Source organism: Hipposideros armiger, unplaced genomic scaffold, assembly GCF_001890085.2.
Source record: "Hipposideros armiger isolate ML-2016 unplaced genomic scaffold, ASM189008v1 scaffold_262, whole genome shotgun sequence".
Classification (NCBI taxonomy): domain Eukaryota; kingdom Metazoa; phylum Chordata; class Mammalia; order Chiroptera; family Hipposideridae; genus Hipposideros; species Hipposideros armiger.
The window spans coordinates 756,786-777,443 of NW_017731612.1; the positions used below are offsets into that span (position 1 = coordinate 756,786).

The following is a 20,658-nucleotide window of genomic DNA, read 5'->3' on the forward strand; positions in this document are numbered from 1 at the left end:
TTCACCACCTTGGTTAAAATTCTCTCTCTTTCTCTCTCTCTCTCTCGGCAAGTGGGCAAAGAGTGACCTCCAAGGGGCCTAATGTGAGGACCTGGGGTAAACTGAGCTGGTGACGATTCACTCATCAGAGTGTAAGTGACACAGAACTTCCTATGACTTTGGCAGCAAAAACTCCACTAAAAAGCGGCGTGTACTCATGTATAGGTAAGCGTCACAGGATGCCACAGACAACAGCATCGCCCAGGAAGGTGAATCAGACGCTACGAAGGGGGCCTGTGTGTGCACGGCCGCTCTGGGGAGACGGCTGTGTGCTGAGGGCACAGGGGGGCCCTCAGAAGGGAAGCACTGGGGGCAGTTGAGGGGCCGGTCAGTAGCTGGACTTCTATACGTTTGCTTACGTTGTTAAAAGTGATGCCAACTACGGAGCACATGGAAGGCTGCGGGGGGAAGACAGCGTGTGGGTTGGGGGCCGGCTAAGCCAGTGTCAACGCCCCTTCATGCCAAAGACACGCCGTTGTGTGGCTGGGCAGTTTCCAACCAGACACAGCGTAGGCCATTATGACTTCTGTAAAGGTCGGCCAGTTAACAAGATTCTATAATCCTTTGGAAGCCACTGAAACACCTGAATAAATAGTGTTCAAGTGAGAGTTCCAGGGGCTTTGATGAGATTCCCACAGCGCTGAGCAGCTAACGCTTTCGGGTGCACTGGGGCTCCGGCCACACGTTTCTGCATGTGTCTGACGCGCTCGGGCTGTGGGCTCCCCGGACCAAGGACGTGCCCATGGCCTGCTATATCCGGCCGGCAGCCACGAGCCACCTGGGGCTGAAACTGGCCGGTGAGACTGAGGAGCTGACCTTTTATTTAATTTTGACTAATTGCAATTGAAATAAAATAGCCAAATGTGACCAGTGGCTGCCATGCTGCGCAGCCCAGGAGCTAGAGAAGAGGGGTCGCGGTCTTTGGTCTCTTAACTTCGCTAAAAACGTCTGCTTCTTTAGCAGAAGTCATTTCAGTTAGGCTCTAAAACAATAAAATAAAATATGCACTTTAAAGGCGCTAGATAAAAATGATGTTTAGACCAAGTCCCTAGATTTCTTTCCTGAGAGTCACCTTGGAAATCCTTAGAGAGAACAACATCCATTAAGAGGAACTCAACATGAGACGCAGGCCAAGGTGGCCCGGGAGAGGCCCATGGGTACCAGGCACCACGTGCTCGGACAACTGTCATTTGGAGGCTGAGCCTGGCATCGAGCCCAGGGCAAGTCACTCACCTGGCGTCAGCTTCACTGTAATATTCTCTCGCCACTATGTCTTCAAACAGCTCCCCTCCAGTGACTCTGTGCAGACAGACAAGGTATTCACGTTAAAAAAGAAGAAAAAATTAGGCATCTATAGATTTGCACCTGTGTTCACAGAGAATTTTGGTTTTCAGATTACTTAAAAAATTATTTTAAAAATTATCAGATTTTAAAAATTATCATTATCATAAGGGCCAGTGGACATCGTCCTAAGCATTTGCACCTTTTCTACATGACTTTGTATCACTAGGTCCTGAGGACACAATTTTCTTAGCACCATAAATACGTATATTCTGAGACTGATTGGAGGAAAATGGCTCTGCACAGAAAATGGTTTGTATAATTCTCTTCCTTCCGTTCTCCAAATACTAACCGAGGTCTGACAAGCTGCTGCACAAGCAGAGGCGGCGCCACCGATCGGGGGAGCAGAGCGGGGCGTGCAGGCTGCATTTCTCCAGAGGCGCACTTTTAATCGGCGAGGACATGCCCGAGTGTAAGAACCCCGCGAGCCTGTCTCTGCAGCTGTGATGACGCTGCAGACCCGGGGGGCGTCCACAGAGGGACCGGGAGGGGCACTCACATAAAGGGAGCCCCACGTGTATCCCTTTTGATCCCCGGATTAAAGTCAGACAAGCACTGGTGAGGGCTGGCGAGTGGTCACTGGTCAGAGTGAAGCTCAGCCGGGTCCATCAGTGGCAGTGTTTCTGGTCGTGGCTGGACGACCCTTCGCCATGTGGGACGGTCCCTTGCCTGGCGTCACTCAGTACCAGGCCCCCATTGGGCACGAGGTGCACTGCCTTGTCAGTGGGGCAACCAGGGGCCAACTCCGCCACTCCCAGTCACCCCTAAAGCCCCCGGGCTCCCCTGAGGAGAACTGCAAGCTGAGGGAGCAAAGTCCGTGGAGGCGCAGTCGGAAGCTTTGTTCTCAGCACCTGGATCTCACACAGGGAACCTCATCAAGCGGCCCGTCGGTGAGGGGCCTTCAGCAGAACCCACGACAGACCCCGTGTCTTCAGGACCTGGCAGAGTGCCTGGGCACAGAAGGAGCTGAGTGAATCACGGACTAAATCACTAAACGGGCGAATGAACCACAGGCACAAGCTCAGAATTTGATGGTTTAACCGGAATTTAAACTGGAATCTGAGGGTGAAGAGGCCTAGCTCCCCTTCACATTACTTACACCGATCTCGAACGAAATCCTGCTGATTTCATCTCCAAATGGATCTCGAATCAAGATTCGCTCCGTCTCTGCTCCAGTCACCAGCTCAGGTCATCACGCCCATCACCTGCACTCCTGCGAAAGCCTCTAACACCCCCACTTCCTCTCTCAGCCGTCTGCTATCCGTTCTCCGGGGAGCAGCTTTCAATGTGCTGCAAATGTGTCTTGGGCCAACGTGGAGCATGTGCACAGCTGTCCTCCGCTTTGCAGGCAGAGTCTGCACGTGACCTCTATGTGTCTGCCTACCTTGCAGCCTCTCCATCGTTTGACCTCCCCGGTGCCCACCTCCCTCCTGCTCTGGCCCTGAGGGCGAACGGCCTTCCTCCAGCCACGGGCACCAAGCCCCTCCCGGCCTGCCTCTCGCCAGGACGCCAGGACGTCCCCAGCCTGTGTGTGGCCACTATCAGGTGAGTGGGCCCTGCTCACCCCTCCAAATGTGGCTGGAGCTCTATATCCTCAGGCCCACTCATCGTCCTGCCCCCCAAAAATCCTGCTGTTCTTCATGACACTCCTGACTGCTGTGACCAGGTGACTGTCCGTACTATTGTTTACTGTCCACCTGTCCACCAGAGCGGCAGTGCCAGGAGGGGAGTCCGTTCCCGCCTTTCACTGGGACGTACCAGGGCCTGTGACGAGCTCGCTGAATGCTTGTGAGGACGGCGACCCCCGAGTGTTACGCTTCACACCACGGTCAACGCCGTGATGCCGACATTCCTGACCTCTTGTCACTGGTCACTATATCTCCATATAGAGGTAAGGACCCCTCGGGCAGCTTTTCCCTGTGGGTCTTCCCGTATCGTAAGAGTCTGCCTAGGAGCTCGTCACGTCTGTGGGCAGTGCAGGACGCACTTAACAGCCGGGCTCATCGCAAGGCACACACTCGGGTTAGAGCTGGAGAAGAGGAGACGCGTGGCGTTTTATTTATAATTCTGGACGGTAACCGGCTCGGTTTACACTTCATGTGGAGAGACTGAAGCCACGCCTCTTTTCACCATGGTCGATTGCAGAGGCCTAGAACATCTCCACGTGCAGCTCCTACCGGCCCAACGCCTCTCTCCTGTGGTCGGAGACCTTCAGATCGTGGTGACTGGCAGCTGCTGAGGCGAGCTGGGTGCTGTGACCATGGCCGCGGCACAGCCCTGTCAGCCCATCCTTTCGAAGCTGCAGCGGTGGGCGTGGGGCGGCTGGCGTGAACTGGGGACGTAGGGGTTCAAAACACAAGTCTGTCACTGCTGACACTGCCGTCAGCATTTCCGTTAGTAGCCCAGTCTCCTACCTGAGTCATTTCTCACTGAATACTGTGTGTTTGATGGCACCTGTGAAAGAGTGGATTATCTGAGCTTGTCCAGAAATGACTTTCTGACTGCATTCCAAATCAGACGACGGAAATCAACACAGGCTGAGACTGCTTTAAGAGGGGTCCGAAGGCTCACCTACTGGTCCTCCTGGAGACCGACTTCCTGAGTCGTACGAGGACTGACAACTGAGATGACAAAACCGAGACAGGCCACTGGAATTGTCCCGTCCCAAACGTGATTCAGCCAGGAGGACGGGGCGCACGCTGGGGGGCACAGTGTGGGACGCCGTGGCAGCGGATCGTGGGCACTGCCCAACCCATGGGCACAGGTGAGGGAAGCGGATGGGGGCAGGGCGCGAATCCACCCAAAGCAGCGCCCGCTTGGCGCCTGCGTCTCTGCTGGGTCTCACCCTTGAATCAGTCCCTTCAGTGCCTTCTGGATTCCACGTTCTCTCTTCTCACTCTCCGTAAATTTATTCATGGTCACGTCTGTACCCTCCCTCGAGTTTAGCCAACAGCTACTTTTCAATTCCCTCCAGCCCCTTCCAGCTTTCACAAATGCTTGCCAAACAAATGAACCACTGTCAAAAGTTCATGTTCTCAAAATTGTTTTTCTTATTCTATGACCAAGAAAAGACATGACTGATAAGCACACTACTAATTATGATTAAGGGCACACGGGGTCAAGACAAGCGGGGCGGAGTGAGTTCTCTGTTCTCTGTTCTGATAGAGAGGGTCTCTATCAGAGACCTTCTCAAGTGAGCACACCAGCCACGAAGCTTATTACGCAATATTTTTGCATGTGGTTTAACGAGATGCCTTCATCTAAGGCTGTCGGATTAAACACCCAAGGAATGCTTTGCAAAGATGTGCACATCACAATGAACGCTCCCTGAAGGTGAAGAATAGACCGCAACGCCATGCATTAAAAAGGTCGAGCGCAAATTAAACCACAATGAGATACCAGCTCCCCCCGCTGGGATGGTTACTACTAAAAAAAGAGAAAATAACAAGTTTGGCGAGGATGTGGGGACATTGGGACCCTCGTGCACTGCTGGTGGGGGCGTAAAATGGAGCTGCTGCTGAAAGCCAGTATGACAGTCCCTCAAAAAATTAAACAGAATTACCAGATGGCCCAGCAATTCTAGTTTTGGGAATGCACCCCAAAGAATTGAAAGCAGGGTCCTGAAGAGGTATTTGTACACCCATGTTCACAGCAGCATTATTCACAGGAGTTAAAACATGGTTGCAACCCAAGGGTCCATCAACAGACAGATAAGCAAAATGTGGTCTATACAGACAACAGAATATTGTTCCGCCTTAAAAAGGAAGGAAATTCTGGCACCTGTTGTAGCATGGATGGACCTGGAGGACATGATGCTCTGAGATAAGCCAGTCGGAAAAGGACAAATGCTGTGCGAGTTCGCCTCTGTGAAGTACTTACCTTCACACAGACATAGAACAAAGTGGCGGTGCCAGGCCTGGGCAGGAGGAGTGGGAGCTGCTGTTTCAGGGGTGCAGAGCGCCAGTTTTGCACGATGAAGAGAGTTAAGAGAGTGGGTGGTGACGGTGGTTACACAACAATGTGAATGAACTTACTGCCACTCAACTGTACACTTAAACATGGTTAAGACGATGAATTTTATGTTATATGTTTTACCACCATAACATTTTTTTAAATCAAAACAAATGTTTGATGATGACGATGATGAAAACATGAGCATGATCTAATGAAGATACACAAGCACTGCCATTTTCCGTTCCTCTGTGGGTCCCGGAGGGTTTAGAGCGTCATACGCTTGGACCCCTGTCTTGAATGCTAATAAGTGGTTCTCCTCAGCCGGTCACACGCACAGATGGTTTGTTCCTCTTTTGTTTTCCACACTGAGGCAGCATGGTCAAACAGGGAACCAAGTGGACTCCGCGTTCCGGTTTGGCCTTAGCCAACCGTGTGAGGTCAGTTCAGGCCACAGTTTTTCTCCACCATGTTTTGCCTCTTCGTAAAGTGCAAAGAGAACAGACAGGCACCCTCCCCGCTCAGAGCACCAGGTACCTGTGTGATGTGTGTCCTGCACAAAGGCGCCGGGGCGGCACAAAGTTGTTCTTTGTTGTCGAGCTGTAGGAGTCCCTCTTATATACTTCCTATGTATATCCCTTATCAGAAACAGGATTTCCCCAATCTGAGCCATCTTTTTACTTTCTTGTGTCCTTTGATGAACAAAAGTTTTAATTTTGACGAAGTCCAATTTATCTGTTTTTTACTTTTGTTGCCTGTGCTTTTGGTGTCATATCCAGAAAATCACTGTCAAATCCAATGCCATGAAGATTTTCTCCTATGTTTTCTTCAAAGAGTTTTATAGTTTTAGCTCTTACATTTAGGTCTTTGATTCATTTTGACAATTTTTGCATGTGATGAGAGGTACGGGTCCAACTCCATTATTTTGCATGTGGATATCCAGTTATTCTATAATGATTTTGGTATAATATAGGAAATTGGCAGAAAAGCCATCAAAATTTTTATGTGTTTATAGAGATTAGTTAAAAATGCATTAAATGTTTCCTTTGGATATACACCATAAAGCAATACAATATATATCTATTACCAGAATTTTAAGCAGTTCACTTCTAAATATTTCACACAATAATTTGGGAGAATTGGCTAATATTTAATTCAAACTATCACAGCACAAGACCCTCTCCAAAGGGCGGAATTCATGCAATTCTAACCTCTTTAGGATAGCATCTCTATGGAAAATGTTAAAGTGGCTTTAATGTTGTGAAATTTGGAAAAATCACTTGTAGCAACAATAAAATACATATGCATAAATAAGTTATCCTAAATTATAAATATTTTAAATAGCACCAATGAAGCTAGTTTATTCTTAGTTTTTCTTTATAGTGAATATAATCTAGATAATTAGTTAAGAATTAGTTAAGTTCTAAATAGACCAGAAAATTCCCCACTCATGCACACCTCTATTTCATTTCCATAACTTTACTATTTGAAGCCTTGCTGACAATTCTCCACATCTTCAAAGAGCTGACATAACTTGCTGACATAAAAGGTGGGCGTCACACCTTGTCCCTGGAGGAATCACCCCTACTGAAAGCTTAAGGGGACTCCTAAGAGATCCACAAGTTTCTGCCCACTGAGCTCTCTGCGGGGCGTTAAAATGTTACAACAAGAAGGCTAAGGGGCTTCATTCTCTGTAATCAAGTTTATTTCAAGGTACGTTATTACTCTTTTATGAAGAGATTTTAAGTAATCATTCCACTATGAAAAACAAAAGAATCAAAAGTGATTTTGAGACGTTTTATGAGCAGCAGTGTCTCTCTATCAATTAGAAGAAGGCCCTTCGGGTTTAGAGCAGCACAGATTAAGTATAAGAAATGAACAGAAACTATGAAGATGGATAAAGTCCAGAAATAATGCGGTAATAAGACTGACACACCCAAGGAGTGCTCAGAAAAATGTCTGTCACCCACGGGGTCCTTGTCAGGTTTGGGTGAATTTTTGCACCACCATTCACTGTTCCTGGGAGTTATTTACCTCTTTATCCATCATTTATATAGTTGTTTTGAGTTTATATATACAATAAAGCTTATAATCTACTCAGCAAAATACTTAGCATATATTAAGAACTCAACAATGTTATCTATTTTCATTATTATTATAATGATAGAGTGACTTTTGCTGTGTCAGCCATTATGATGTCTTACTTCTATTCTTAGAAGGCAGCGTGGCCCAAATAGAGATTTGCAATAAAAAGTCTATGAATAAACTGCAGAGAATACATTTGTGTGAAAGGAAGATTTCAAAAGAATATCATACCTTGTCCTAAATAAAAATACAGAGAACCATACATTTTTAGAGCTTTGCCTGAGATGTCCTTCAGGCCTGTGCCTTATTTAGCCCGAGACAGGCTGGCACAGAGAAGACGGTACACCCAAGGTCACAGAAACAGGCTGTATGTTTATAATAAAAAAAAAATTAAAACCTCAAGTTTCTAAACTTTCACAGTCTTTTTTGGGGGTTCAGATTACTGTAATAACAGAAGTATAAAATGCACATGCTTGTACCGAGACCCGCCAACAAGAGAAATCCTGACTGGCATCCATGTGGGTAATTCCCAGCACACTTCCCCGCGTGAGGGCCCGTCTTGGCTCTGACCCACCATCGAGTGCTCTTTGTAGTCAGTGCTCTGTGTTTCTGTGCAGACGCCGCTTCCTCAGTCTGTCTCGCTCTTCTTTGTAAGACATTCAGCTACTGAGAAGCATGGCGTCTGGAGCGGTTAAAGGGCCAGGCTGCTTGGGACTTGGTCTTTAGGACGAGCCCAGCCTGCGTCCTCTGTCTCAGCCGCCCTTCTGCCTCCTTAAGGGGAGACACGTACTTCCACTCCCACAGCTGAACACCTAGGCTGGGAGCCTCAGTGGCCAATACCAGCTGTGAGCTTACGCCCCCGAGGGTATTCGTCCCAGCACTGCCATTTAGAGAAACAGGTGACACTAAGCACGTGCCTTGATGGGCACTTTGTGAACAGTGTTCTTTAATCCTCTCAACATCTTATCAGGAAAACATTATGCCCATTTTAGGGATGAAAGTCACACGGCCAGCTGCAGAGGAGCGCTGAGCCGGAGGGTGGCTGGGGGCCCCGCCTGCCCCGGCCGCTCACCGTGCTCCCCACGCGCTGTCTGTACCCCACAGCCGGACCGTAAGACCAGCACACGCACACTCAGGGCTCGCCGTTTTCCCAGGCCTGGGTTTCCATCCCAGGCTGTAGAATAACTAACATTTACTTCACATCAACTATATGGAATGATAGTTGACACTAGAAAAACACAGAAAATAAAAACGAAACAGCTGCAAACTCTGACATGGACCCAGAGGCAGAGACATAGGATTAGATGGACATTTATCTCGAGCCAATGCCAAAAATATAAGTTTCATGCCTGAAAAGGAGAAACCAAAAAGTGATTTTCAATCAAAATTCTACCATAAACAAGATTCTGGTACAGTCAAGCTCCTGTTTGGGGAAGGAACTGGGTTTTGGACGAGAACGTGGGAAGAAGGCTCCTCAGATCGAGGAGCGGATGACAGTCTTCGAGGGCACCGCCCACAGGACACGGTCTGCTCTGCGTCCCTCTTCCTCCCGGAGAAGCCACTGGGCTTCAAAGGGGCCACGTGCCCACACACGCCAGGTCTTTCTTACCCACAACCCGTCTTGCTCCCTTTAGCTTTTCAAAGAAAGTCTTATTTATAGAAACATCTAGGTCAGATTGCTTCAAAGCTGCTCTGGAGAAAATGCCAGTCAGACAGCTGGAAAGATTTCAGATTAAAATCCCTATAGAAATAAAAAGTAAAAGCATACATTTGCACTTCAGTATAATGAACACACACAGCGCACTGTTCTGAGACCAGCCTCTGAATAGCAACATAAACAGTGCCAGCTTTGAAAAGGCTTATAATAATTGAAAAAGTAAGTTAGCTAGACATCTGTGGTTTGCATTACAATACTTTCATTATGTTTATTCTTTTAAGCAGAGAGTTTGAAATTGCTAATAGTTGATCATCTAAGTTGACAGAGAATTAGAAAACCCCATCTCTAAACCTTTATATTAGTTCAAAAAAATCCTGGAGACTACTAGACCAAATTAAATATCATTGTTTTTCCCAAGGATAGTCACAAAACCAGAAATGACAAGTGAAAAAAACAAGTTACATGATTTTAATATTTTAATATTATTTATGGATAGGGTTTTGATTTTTGTGAAATCTGTGGGTTGGTCTAGCAATCTGTCTTCATTACACTTTTTCCGTGTGAGATGCTAGATTCATAAATGTTATTAACAGAGCACAGGCTGTACTAGAGAAGTGTGGAGACCAATTTAGACATAATAAATTCAATTAATTCAAAAAACAAACTCTAAAGAGACCATATCAATCTTGTTTTTGTGGACAGACGCGTTGACCCTGCTTCCTGCAAGGCTGTCTCATTCCGCGACAGGTCAAAGCTGGAGCTGCGACAGCCCTCGCGTGAGAGACAAAGGCAGCGATCTCAGTACCTGCTGTTATTATTATTGTTCTTTTAATCTTTGGCTACAGGACCACTCAGAGACGGTGCCTTCTCTGTCTCCACAGCAATTACGAAACCAAAGGCTGAACTGTTTAAATGCAGTCTGCACACCAACTGCTTGACTGTGAATGTTGGCAGGTAAGGAGAAAAGTGTGTGGAATGACATCTCCAGCTGACACGGACCACGGACCTTCCACTTATTTTCACCCTGAAAGCCCGAGACCACGCGGAGATTCAAACAACATGGGACAAGCGGCCACGTCTCATCCAAACTAAAGGATGCTGAGAATACTTGCTGGTGGCAGCTTCAGCCTATAGTCTGAGATGAAATTCTCTCCGTCTCTCTCTCTCTCTCTCTCTCTCTCTCTCTCTCTCTCTCTCTCTCTCTCTCTCTCACACACACACACACACACACCCATCTCCAAGGAAGCTGATTTTATCACAGGGAACTGCATTGTTTGAGGTGATCTTTGAACACTGACTACAATTATGTTTCTGATTTGCCTGAGCATTTTGATACTGACTTCAATTGTCTCTTTTTGGGAAAAACACACCTAGGGAGGTTAGAAGGAATGACCAACAGTTTCCTCAGCGGAACTCGCCCACGTGGCCGAGCCTGGACACGGCGGTGAACACACGAGGCCGGCGGGGTGATGGGGACGACAGGAAGAGCTCAGCTCAGCTCCACAGGGTCACGCAGTGACTGCGCTGTGACCTCGGGCCTGGCAGCCGCTGGACTGCACACAGGGAGGCTTCTCAGGGCCGCCTGCCTGCCTTCTACCTCCCACCTCCGAACTGGCCTCAGAGACCCAGTGGATGGGACCCCCCGTTTGTCCTGGCTTTCCTTCTGAACCCCGAGTTGCCACGGCTCTCGCATCTTCTCGCTCATGTCCTTCAGCGTCTCCTCTCCTCTGTGAATGAGTCCCCATCTGAACCCTGTCTGCCCACACTGGCTGCACCAGGAAGCATCTACCACCTTACCAGCTGCGGCCAGTGTCACCTGGACGGCCGAAGGCACTTCAAGCTGTGTGAACGCACGTCCTCTTTGATCTGTGTCCCCTAGTATAATGGAATTGTCCCATGTTCTCCTCACCATATCTGGTGGGTCACCCCGTTCGGCCAAGCTCTGACTCCAAAACACCTCTGGACCTGACCCCAGCCCTTTGCCCCACAGTGAGGGCTTCACCACGCGTCACATCAATGACTAGGCAGCCTGCCACCCCCAGACTCATCTGTCCCTCTTGCAGACGCGTTGTCCACATGACTGCCACTGTTCCCTTTCAAAGTGCACCGTGACCATGCCAGAGCCCACAGGTAGCACGTGAATGCAGTGTAGGGTCCCAGTGCCCAGATGGCACCGTCAATGCCATTTACTGTAGCACAGAGCAGTGGGGTGACAGTCCCCAGCAGCAATCACCCAGACAGGTCTAGGGACAGAACCCAAGGTCTGTTCCTCACCCCACACACAGCGAGGCTGACTTCCAGGGCTGTGTTTTTGTGTGTAAGTTGAGACACTTCTGTTTCACTCTCAATGCCATTCAGTCATTAAAAGTCCCTTCAACCACGTGTCCACATTATAAGGAATTTATGGAGCACAATACGCCTCAGATCTAGAGAGGTTTGACAAAGTGCTCCACGCTTCTCTGTGCTAATGTCCTGGAAGAACGCTGGGACTATGTGCCAACTCTCCAACTCTGTTAAATTTTAATACGCGGACGCTACAAATGAGAAGGCTAACCCAGCCATTCACCATCAAGGGACGGGAGCATTCCAGAAAGGTTCTCACCGGCCTGTTCTACTAAGATATCTTCCTTTGTCAACAGCATATGGCATGATCCACAGGTGGGGAGAGTTGACGAAAAAATAAATGCAGCATCTGTGGGTTCATGTCTCCAAGCTTTCCAGCCAATCAGGCTTCCTGCAGGAATTTCTACAGCCCCAGAGAACACGGTAGTGCATGTAACCACATCCGCCCTGGGGAACATGGGCTGTCGAGCTCTGGAAGTAAGACTTGCTGTCTTAGGGAACTTAAAATGTTCCCCTGAGGACCAGCATCCATCCACTGCTTCACAGACAGAAAACGGACGGACTGATGCTATGTGCCTGGATGCTAATCAGGGTGTTTGCACACAGCAAAGTACAAAGTGACAGAGAAGGGCCTCATTTGCCTAGCATCGCTTGGAATGGGGACACTAAGTTATTTTCCAAATAGCACAAAATTAGTCCTTCAAGTTCCAAAACTGTATTGAACTATTTTGATGGCTATATAAAAACGTATTTTAAATACCTCCAAATTCTTAATTTAAATATACAAAATAGAATTTTAAGTGACTCAGTAGCATAGTTAGGATTATAGAATTCCATGTTCTGTAGTGTGTGCGCCTAAGAACGACACAGGTGAACAGAAAATTTGCCCCACACTGAGTCCTCTCTAACCATGGTGTTTTTCTGGCTCTTGCTTGTTTTTTTGCCCTTATTTAAAACTGGCTTATTTCCTCCCTCTTCCTTCTTGTTACTGTAAGCACCGTATCAACAAGTCCTTCCCACTATGTCCCAGGACCTCCTCGGACCTCCTCGGACATTTCCTCATATCCTCCAGTCTGTATTTCTCCCGTCTAATGTCCAGCTTCCAAGTGCCAGAGGATCTGCGGATTAGATAACGAAACCTGCTAAAATACACCAGTCGATGTATTCTGATGGAAGGTCTGAGATTCTTTACGGAATAAAGTGCACGAGCTGAAGTGAACATGTTTTTTGACAAAAGTGTTAGTTACATAAAGACCTTTTTTGCTTATTGACTTCCTAGTAAGTGGGCATTTACTGCATAAACTGTAATTTTCTTTTTTTTTTAAGAGAAGCCTTGTGGGTCTGTAATAAGTATCTTCTAGCTACAGTAAGAAGATACCTAGACATCAGCCATTAAATTCTTTTAATATCTTAACTTGTGACATTTCAAGACAATACGGGAAATAACAAAAATCTACATTGCAGCTTCCCAAAGTTAATGCTGTTAACATATTGGCACACTTGCTACAATTTCCCTTCACCCTTTTTTTAAAAAGAAAAAAAAAACACACTCAATTATTTTTATAAGAATTAGATGTGCTCAGTACAAAGAATTAAAACAATGCAGAAAATTTTACAACAAAAGCAAAAAGAAAAAATTATCCCAAATCCACAAACCACAATTGTACGTATGTGGCTGTGTGCACACAGGATATACGGTGACAGAAACATCAAGGCATTTTGAAAAACAGGACTCACCTGGGTATTAATCTTAACTCACAAAATATTGCTTAATTAAATTTGAAATTAATAGAAGTAATTAAAATGAAACTTACAAGTTGTTAGCAGGTATACTTATTAAAAGATCACTCTGAATTTTTTAAGAAAGAGGATTCTGAAAACAGTGAAGACTAGGACAAGTTTTAACTACAGGTGCTGACTAGGTGGCGTCCCTGACACCCTGCCTCGGTGAGCCGTGAGGGCGCCAGCGCCTCGGGGGCCCTTCTAATCCCCGCCCACACTCTCCACATTAATTATTCTGTATGTTTAAATTGTCCGTATTTCTACATTCACATCCCTCAGCTATCAATAACCCTCAGAACTAGCCATTTTCTATTCATGTCATTGGGAGAGGGTTCAACGCTCACGACTGTTTACCACAGCTTTTCATTCATGAATGGCTTGTTTTGATTGATTTGCTGGATTTTAATTTTTCAAATAGTTCCTCCAGCAACCCACACCCCTCCTCCCTTCCAAGCCAAGTAAATTTTGTATTCTCAAATGGTCCTTGATTTGTTTTCTCAGGTATCCCGCAAGTTTTTTCTTTAAATCTTCTTTTAAAAATATACCAGTCATTAAAAACTCAGTGTGAAAGTAGCGGTAAAATGGTTTCCTCACAAGGAGGATGGTGTCGTGACTAGAATCAATTATGACTCTACCTTTCTGTATCTAAATAACTTTCTAGGAAGGAAAAAAGACCAAGTAAAGTGCCAAATTCTTACTTAGAAGGTACCCAATTAAAAAAAGAAAAGTCTGAAATTTCCGGATGAAAACAGAGCTGACATCAATAGTTCAGGCTTCTGTAAAATTCCATTTCTCTTCCCCACTACTAGAGCCATGCATTTTAGGGATAAAAGAGGTGATGCTATCGAAAATTGGGTGCTTGCCTAAATTTGGATGTCCATGGTAGTTTTCCTGCTCTGTACGTGAAAACCAAACTCACAGTGGCTGTCTGAAGTGACAGTGAATTTACAGGGGAAGCGAGTCAGCACTCAGCCAGGCCCCTGGGACACAATCTCCTCACCAGGGGGCATTGTTCTCTCTCCCGGGAAGGCACCCCCTCTGGCCCCAGGGCCCCTCCATCCCGGCTCAGCCCTCCGTCCTCAATACAGGCTTCTTTGTTTTTGCAGCTCCCCAAACTCTCACTTGTCCACGGCTTTTGGGGAGCACATCTAGGCACTGACTCCAAATCTGCCAGAACTCACAGCTTCAGTCCCTTCTTGGTTCCAAAGCCAGGGGCCCACGCCCAGTCCAGGAAGCTGTGCCCAGAAGGGCAGAATCATGTGACATGCGGGGGGGGGGGTTTGCTCACTACGGGGTGTGGGCGGGATTTGTTCGCCAAGAATAGGGTGAGGGTAGGAAGGAAATTTGTATATAAACCATAAAACAAACAGAGCATTTAAATCTAGAACACATGCTTCCTCTATTCAGCTGTCTCTCTTACCTGTACTTACCACGGGACAATTTGTACATTGCAAAATTCACCGTTTTAGCGTCCAGTTCTAATACCTTCAAAACACACGCAGTCGTGTAACCATCTCATGTGGTCAGACAGACCGTTTCCATCATTAACTTGTATTTAAAAATTCTCAAAACTGTACCTTTTAAGTGTCCCTCTTTTCACTTTAAAGAAGCAAGGTGGTAAGCTGCTTTTACCTAGGGCCTCAGAGGAATACCATAAAAACGGAGCACCCTGATGCTGACATGAGTGATTGGCTCACACGAAAACCAGAAAATAGAGGCATTTCCCTCACAGCCTGCCTCAGGCTGCCGTTTAATCCAATATTGAAGGGACGACCTCACGCTCAGACCCCATGAACACAGGGAGCAAGGTGCCTGGTCTCCAGGGACTGACGGTGGCTCTCAGGCGAAAAGTCGGTGCAGGCGGCGTAGTGGAACTGATTGTTGTAAGCATTAGAGAAAGTCTGAATTTAGACCGCAGCCTGCTGGTAAACACACATCACCCCGCAGCACCCTGCAGGCGAGAGGTAAAAGCCGGGGTCACCATCAGAGGCTGTGGCTTTATTGACAGGGCCGCTCGCCCAATAGGGGGGCAGGTGTTTCCTGCTGGGCAGAAACACTGTGTCCCCCGGGGACTGGAGGGAGGGGGTGGCCTGCAGCCGCCAGGTCCTGCCTTTAAAAGGTGGGGCTCAGTAGGGGCCCACACCTGGTCTCTAATTTTAAATTCTGCCACATTTGCTCGAGTGTCTCTGGGTCTGCACCCAGTTTGTCCAGGGGTCCCACTGGTTTAACACAAGAGTTTCCTGGGGCCGGCATGCAGTCTGCTGTGGCACAAAGCACTGCTAGGTGACGAGGGAGGGACAGCCTCGTATCGGTGTGCCGTCTGTGTCACCTGGGTGCACTCAGGTAACCTGCTGATGCCGCTCACTGCGATAACAATCCAATGAACTGCCGTGTTCTAGGAGACAAGTTGGAGGCCCCACTTAAATGCTACTTAGAACTGCCTGCCATGGCTTTGGGGACTGCCATCTGGACTGGGTGGGTGAAAACAGGCAGCATCACACCTTACGAACCTATCAACTCCTCGAAAAGGTGAGGCAGCAGAACCACTGCCAGCAGGAAAATCCACTGACAACTGCCATTAATCCATTCATGGTGGAAATGAGACCATTTAGGAGAAAATGAAATTTCCAGTTTTCCCCACAGTGGTCAACTCATGTTAAGACAAAGGCACAGGCCAAATGTACTTCCAAAGACGCAGTTTGTGCAACCAGCTAGCTCGTCAACTTTTTGCCATGTATTAGAGAATCCAGATTGTACACACAGATTGTACACACAGAGCACTGCATTCCCATGGGGGAATCACTTTGCAGAGGCTCAGGGACAGGCTGAGAAACGGAAACGCCCGAGATGCTGAATCGGGGCCAACACTGCGCTGGGGGGACCTACTTCATGGGCCCTGACGACCTGAGACGCTACCTGCTCTTCCGTGACACAACCGCTAGCTGGGACGGGGAGAGGTGACTCTTGTACCTGCAGCTCAACGTCCAAGGGAATACGGGTGCTTACGGGACCCCGCGAGCGTGTCCAGCCTCTGTGTCCATGGGCAGCAGAAGGGGGGACCTCTGCCACAGCACTGGGGTCACGAGCTGCCTTCAGCAGAACGTGTCCCGGGTCTCACACTCTGGGCATCAGAGGAGAGGAAGGCTGTGCAAAGCCTCATGGGGACTCAGACGTGGGGGGCGAGGGGCGACCTGTGGGGAGGAGCTCTTGGGGTGACTGCCGAAAGCGGGGCTCCAGAAGGGCCCGAGCGAGTGAGTCCAGTGGGTGCAAAGCACCAGAGCTGAGTCATGGGAAGTGGGGTTCCTGGGCCCCGCCTCACCCGGCACTGGGTGCAGAGCCTGCGGGTGGGAGAAAGACCCCTTCACCTAACAGGCCGCTTCCTGCCATCCCGGTAAACACACTTCAGCTCTCATTTTTGCTCCAGCTGATCCCTGACTAGAATTTATTTTCTCTATGTGTGAGAATTTGCGCACAAACACAGGTCAGGTATAGGTAACGTGTGTCACCCTGTGTCGGAAAAACTCTCCGCTTTACGTCCCCAGGTGCCTGTCACTCGTTTCTTACGACCCGTCCGGTCTGGCACCGTCAGTCATCGCATCGACTACCAAACCCCTCTGTGGCAACCTGATGGCAGGGACAGTCTTCACCTCTGTCCCTGCAGCACCTCGCTCAAAACAGCACATATTTGGTGTTCAGTGGATGCTGACACACGAGACCTACGCGGAGCACGCCCGATGGGAACAACTCTCTCTGTACACAGAGCTCGGACATAAGCACAGATGACACCGTTTAAGAGCGCGCTCTGTTCCCATCAGTCACAGAAGGGCTCTCACACGACCCCGGACGCCACTTTCGTTCAACAAGCGAGGAAAGCGAGGCCCAGACGGGAGGTGCCTGCGGAGCAGCGTCCGGGGCTGGGGCCGTGGGCTTCACCGCACTGTCCGGCTGGCGGAGGGGGTGCCAGGGAGGAAAGGCATTGTGTCCGGAGAAGGGACGGAAGGCGGGTCCTTAAGACGGGCCAGGCCGAGCCTTGGTTCCCTTCTCTCCTCCATTTACATGCTGGCTTCTGTCCTCTCATCTGTCCTTCCCTCTTCTGTTTCATAGGTGTTTCTGCTTCCACTCCGCAGACACCGTCGTTGTCCCTGGCGCTTTACATGGCGACCCTCCAGAGGAGTGTTTCCTTTTCACCCCTTCCTGCTTTCTTTAGGGAAAGGATTACCTGAGCGAGCAGAGAATTCGTGTGCTGAGGTGGCCGACGAGAGCAGCAGGCCACACAGAAGCACGAGGCTGCAGGAACGCAGCTGGAGCCCGGCCGAGCCCGTGAGGAAACACGCCTCCTTCTGGAGTGCCAGCAGCTCTCGCTCGCTCACAGGGCGCTTCCAAGCTCCAGGCTAAGTCTGAGCGTCCATGGCGCCACTCTGCCTCCTGCTCACCATTTCGCTCCTCGGCACAGTCCCCGCGTTCGGGTTTCACGACTGCCAGCCCGGCCGCCCGTGGGAAGTGCCTTGTCATCACTGGTGTGCGGCGATGTCACTCACCAGGTCACTGCCCTCGTGCACAAAGGCGCAGGCAGGGAGGACTTCTTGGCCCAGGAACGTGGCCCCTTGGGTCAGCGCTTCCTGAAGGGCTGAATAGTTTTCAAATTCCAAGCTGAGAGGTTAAAACAGCAAACAAAAGGGGCTTCCTTCCCAAAGGCTCCAGTGAAGGACAAGACCACCACAGAAACGTGCCGGCCGCGTGGCCGCTGCCTGAGTCAATCCTGCGGCTTGCAGGTTTGAGGGAGAGCGTGGCTTAGCTGCCTAAACGCTTCCAGTCATTACCCTCAGGCTCCCAGGGGACTCAATGTCCTGGGTGGCCTGCTGATAAAAATAAGTAACCAAAATGTCCCCGAGGAGGAGTCAGGGCACACGGCACAGGTCAGTGAGGCTCCCGACAACCACGGACCCGAATCTGAACTTCCGTGTGTCCTGGGGACCATGTGGTCGGTCCCACACGCGCAGCTGCCGCCCAGTTCTGGAACTGTGTGCTCATGGTGCCGCTTTTTGCTCCAAAGTGGATATCCGTCTAAACTAAATTTCCAGTTTTCATTGTGGCTGCAAATCAACTTTTATGCTTCTGAGCATGTGAATTAACCTCCATTCGGCCACTGGACCTTCAAGTAGCTGGCACTGCGGCACCATATGTGCCCAGAGTAGCAAGTAGATAAAAGACCGGGGCCTAATATATTCACTCCAAACTCTCCAAGCTCTTTGCAAAACAAGTTTTTGTTTTTTCCAGAGCTGCGTCGTTTGCTCTTACATTGCTATATTTATTGAATGCCTACTATGTGCAGGCACCGGGGACAAAAAGATGAACAAAAGAGAGTCTCTGCATTCACGGCGCTTGCACTCACTGGAGGTAGATAATTAGCCAGACCCGTGAAGTTTAATTTTTGGTAGGCTGGGTAGTGATAGTGTCTAGAAAGAAAACGAAGGTGAGGAAGAAGTTGGGAAGAGCCGGGGACAAAGGTTGACGTGCTGGCTGGGCTCACAGTGAGCCTGCGACCTGTGACCTGTGAGCCAAACCTGGAGGCGGGCAGACGCTCAGCCAGGGGACAGGAAGCGTGGCTGCCTAGCTCGCTCCAGGCTCTGAGGGAGCGTGTGGCTGGAGCTCGGCTCGGGACTGTGAGAGGAGAAGTGACAGATTGCGAGGCTCTGACAGGACGCCTCTGGCTGCTGTGCTGAGAGCCGGAGGCGAGGGGACATGAGTCAGCACATTTTTACAGCAAGAGACGACAGCGTGCTGCCACCACGGTGACCAGTTATCGAGCTCTGAATATATTTTGGAACTAACAGGAATTGCTGATGAATCAGGTAAGCTACATAAGAAGAAGAAATGAGTCCATAATTAAATTTTACTGCGGTGGTTTTGGCCTGAGCAACTGGACAGACGGAGTTACCACAGGCTGACAGGAGGGAGTCTGACCTAAGGCAGATGAGGTCACTTTTAGACATTTTAAAATGCCAATTAGACATGCGAGTGGGGGTGGTGACATCCAAGAGGATATGAAGGCTGGATGGAGTTGAGGCGGAGGTCGGAGCTGCAGTTACAAACCTGAGCGCCATTCCTTTGGAATTTAAAGCCATGATACTAGACGAGACACTCAGAAGTGAGTGTGAACGGAAAGTTTAAGATGCCCAAGGGCCAACCTCCTGGATCACTCCTCTGTTTAGGTGTAAAGGACACGAGGAAGCACTAGCAGAGAAGACACAGGCGGGTACAAGGACATCACCTCCACGGTATTTCCAATATAGGCATGTTCTTAAATGACTATCTGAAAAAACTTCAAGTGCTTTGAAGAGAGGGATAGAATCTAACTCACTGAGGGCCCCAGGGACAGAACCGTACTATATAATTCGCTACATAATACTCTGTACAATATACTGTAAAATGCACTACATAATAGACTGTACTGCACTATATAGTATACTGTATAATACACTATATAATATAATATACAATACAATTCTATGTTGAAAGCTTTTTTCTTTATTGAGGATTCAAACAAAAGTCCTGATTAATATCAGGTTGCTGATTTGGATTTCAAAACATATATTTCAAAAACATTTATGAAAAATCAGACTTCTATTTCTCTCTCAAAATATTTTTATAACAAAAGAAACATCTTACAGAAAACCGTTATTCTGGTCTGCCCCCAAGCTTAATAAAAGTACAGCCACACCGACACACATGAAACACGTGGATAACACACACAGACATGTGGCGTACTGGGTGGGCGGGTTAGACAGGCAGGTGGAAGGGGGGGCTGACACACGATGGAGACGATGTGTAAACACTGGTCACTGCAACCATATACGCAGTCAGTGTTACCCACAAACTACGGCTAAGTCTGAGCGGTCGTCGCCCCCACAGTGGGCACCGTCCCACCGTGAGTGTGAGTGAGGTGTGTCGACAGCAAGACCGAGAACATGCAGCTGAAGCTGACGGGACCTCAGGAACCGCTTCTCCAGCTGCATGATTTAAAATGTCAACTAATTCACGTCATTTACCCCACGCCGTTTCCTGCATGGCGACTGTGCCGCAGTGCCCTTTACATCCCTGTTCAGTCAGCAAAAAGAAGGGATTCTTTTCAAAATCTGCTTCTTGGTCAAAAGGTGTATCCTGCTTCCTTTGTTCACACAGTCAAAATTCCAAACCCTGAACTGGTAGCTGTTTCTGAGTCTGCTAAATGTTTACTAACAAAATGTCCTTGTTTTAATGGTTGTCAGCCACAGAGCCACCCATTAGCCAGTTGAGGCTTTGAGGGGACACAGAACTCTCTTGTCTACCAGATTATCGCACTTATCTGAGAAGCGGGACCTCTGAACAGAAAGAAGCTTCCGCACAGCTCCAGGCCCCGCAGCCTTCCTCCCCCCACTTCCGCCTTCAGGTGCTCTCAGAGCCCCCCCCCCAGGCCCCCC

The 20,658-nt window shown here is 48.6% G+C and overlaps 1 protein-coding gene across 11 annotated transcripts in view; it reads right to left on the bottom strand.

Annotated features, from left to right (window-relative positions):
* Positions 1-20,658, bottom strand: part of CAMK2D (calcium/calmodulin dependent protein kinase II delta) — a 195,860-nt gene that overhangs the window by 59,297 nt on the left and 115,905 nt on the right. For all 11 annotated transcript variants that reach the window (XM_019656581.1, XM_019656579.1, XM_019656576.1 and 8 more), the window contains exon 4: positions 1,273-1,338. In XM_019656581.1, coding sequence (XP_019512126.1) covers positions 1,273-1,338 — 66 coding nt within the window. The remainder of the gene's footprint in view (positions 1-1,272; positions 1,339-20,658) is intronic.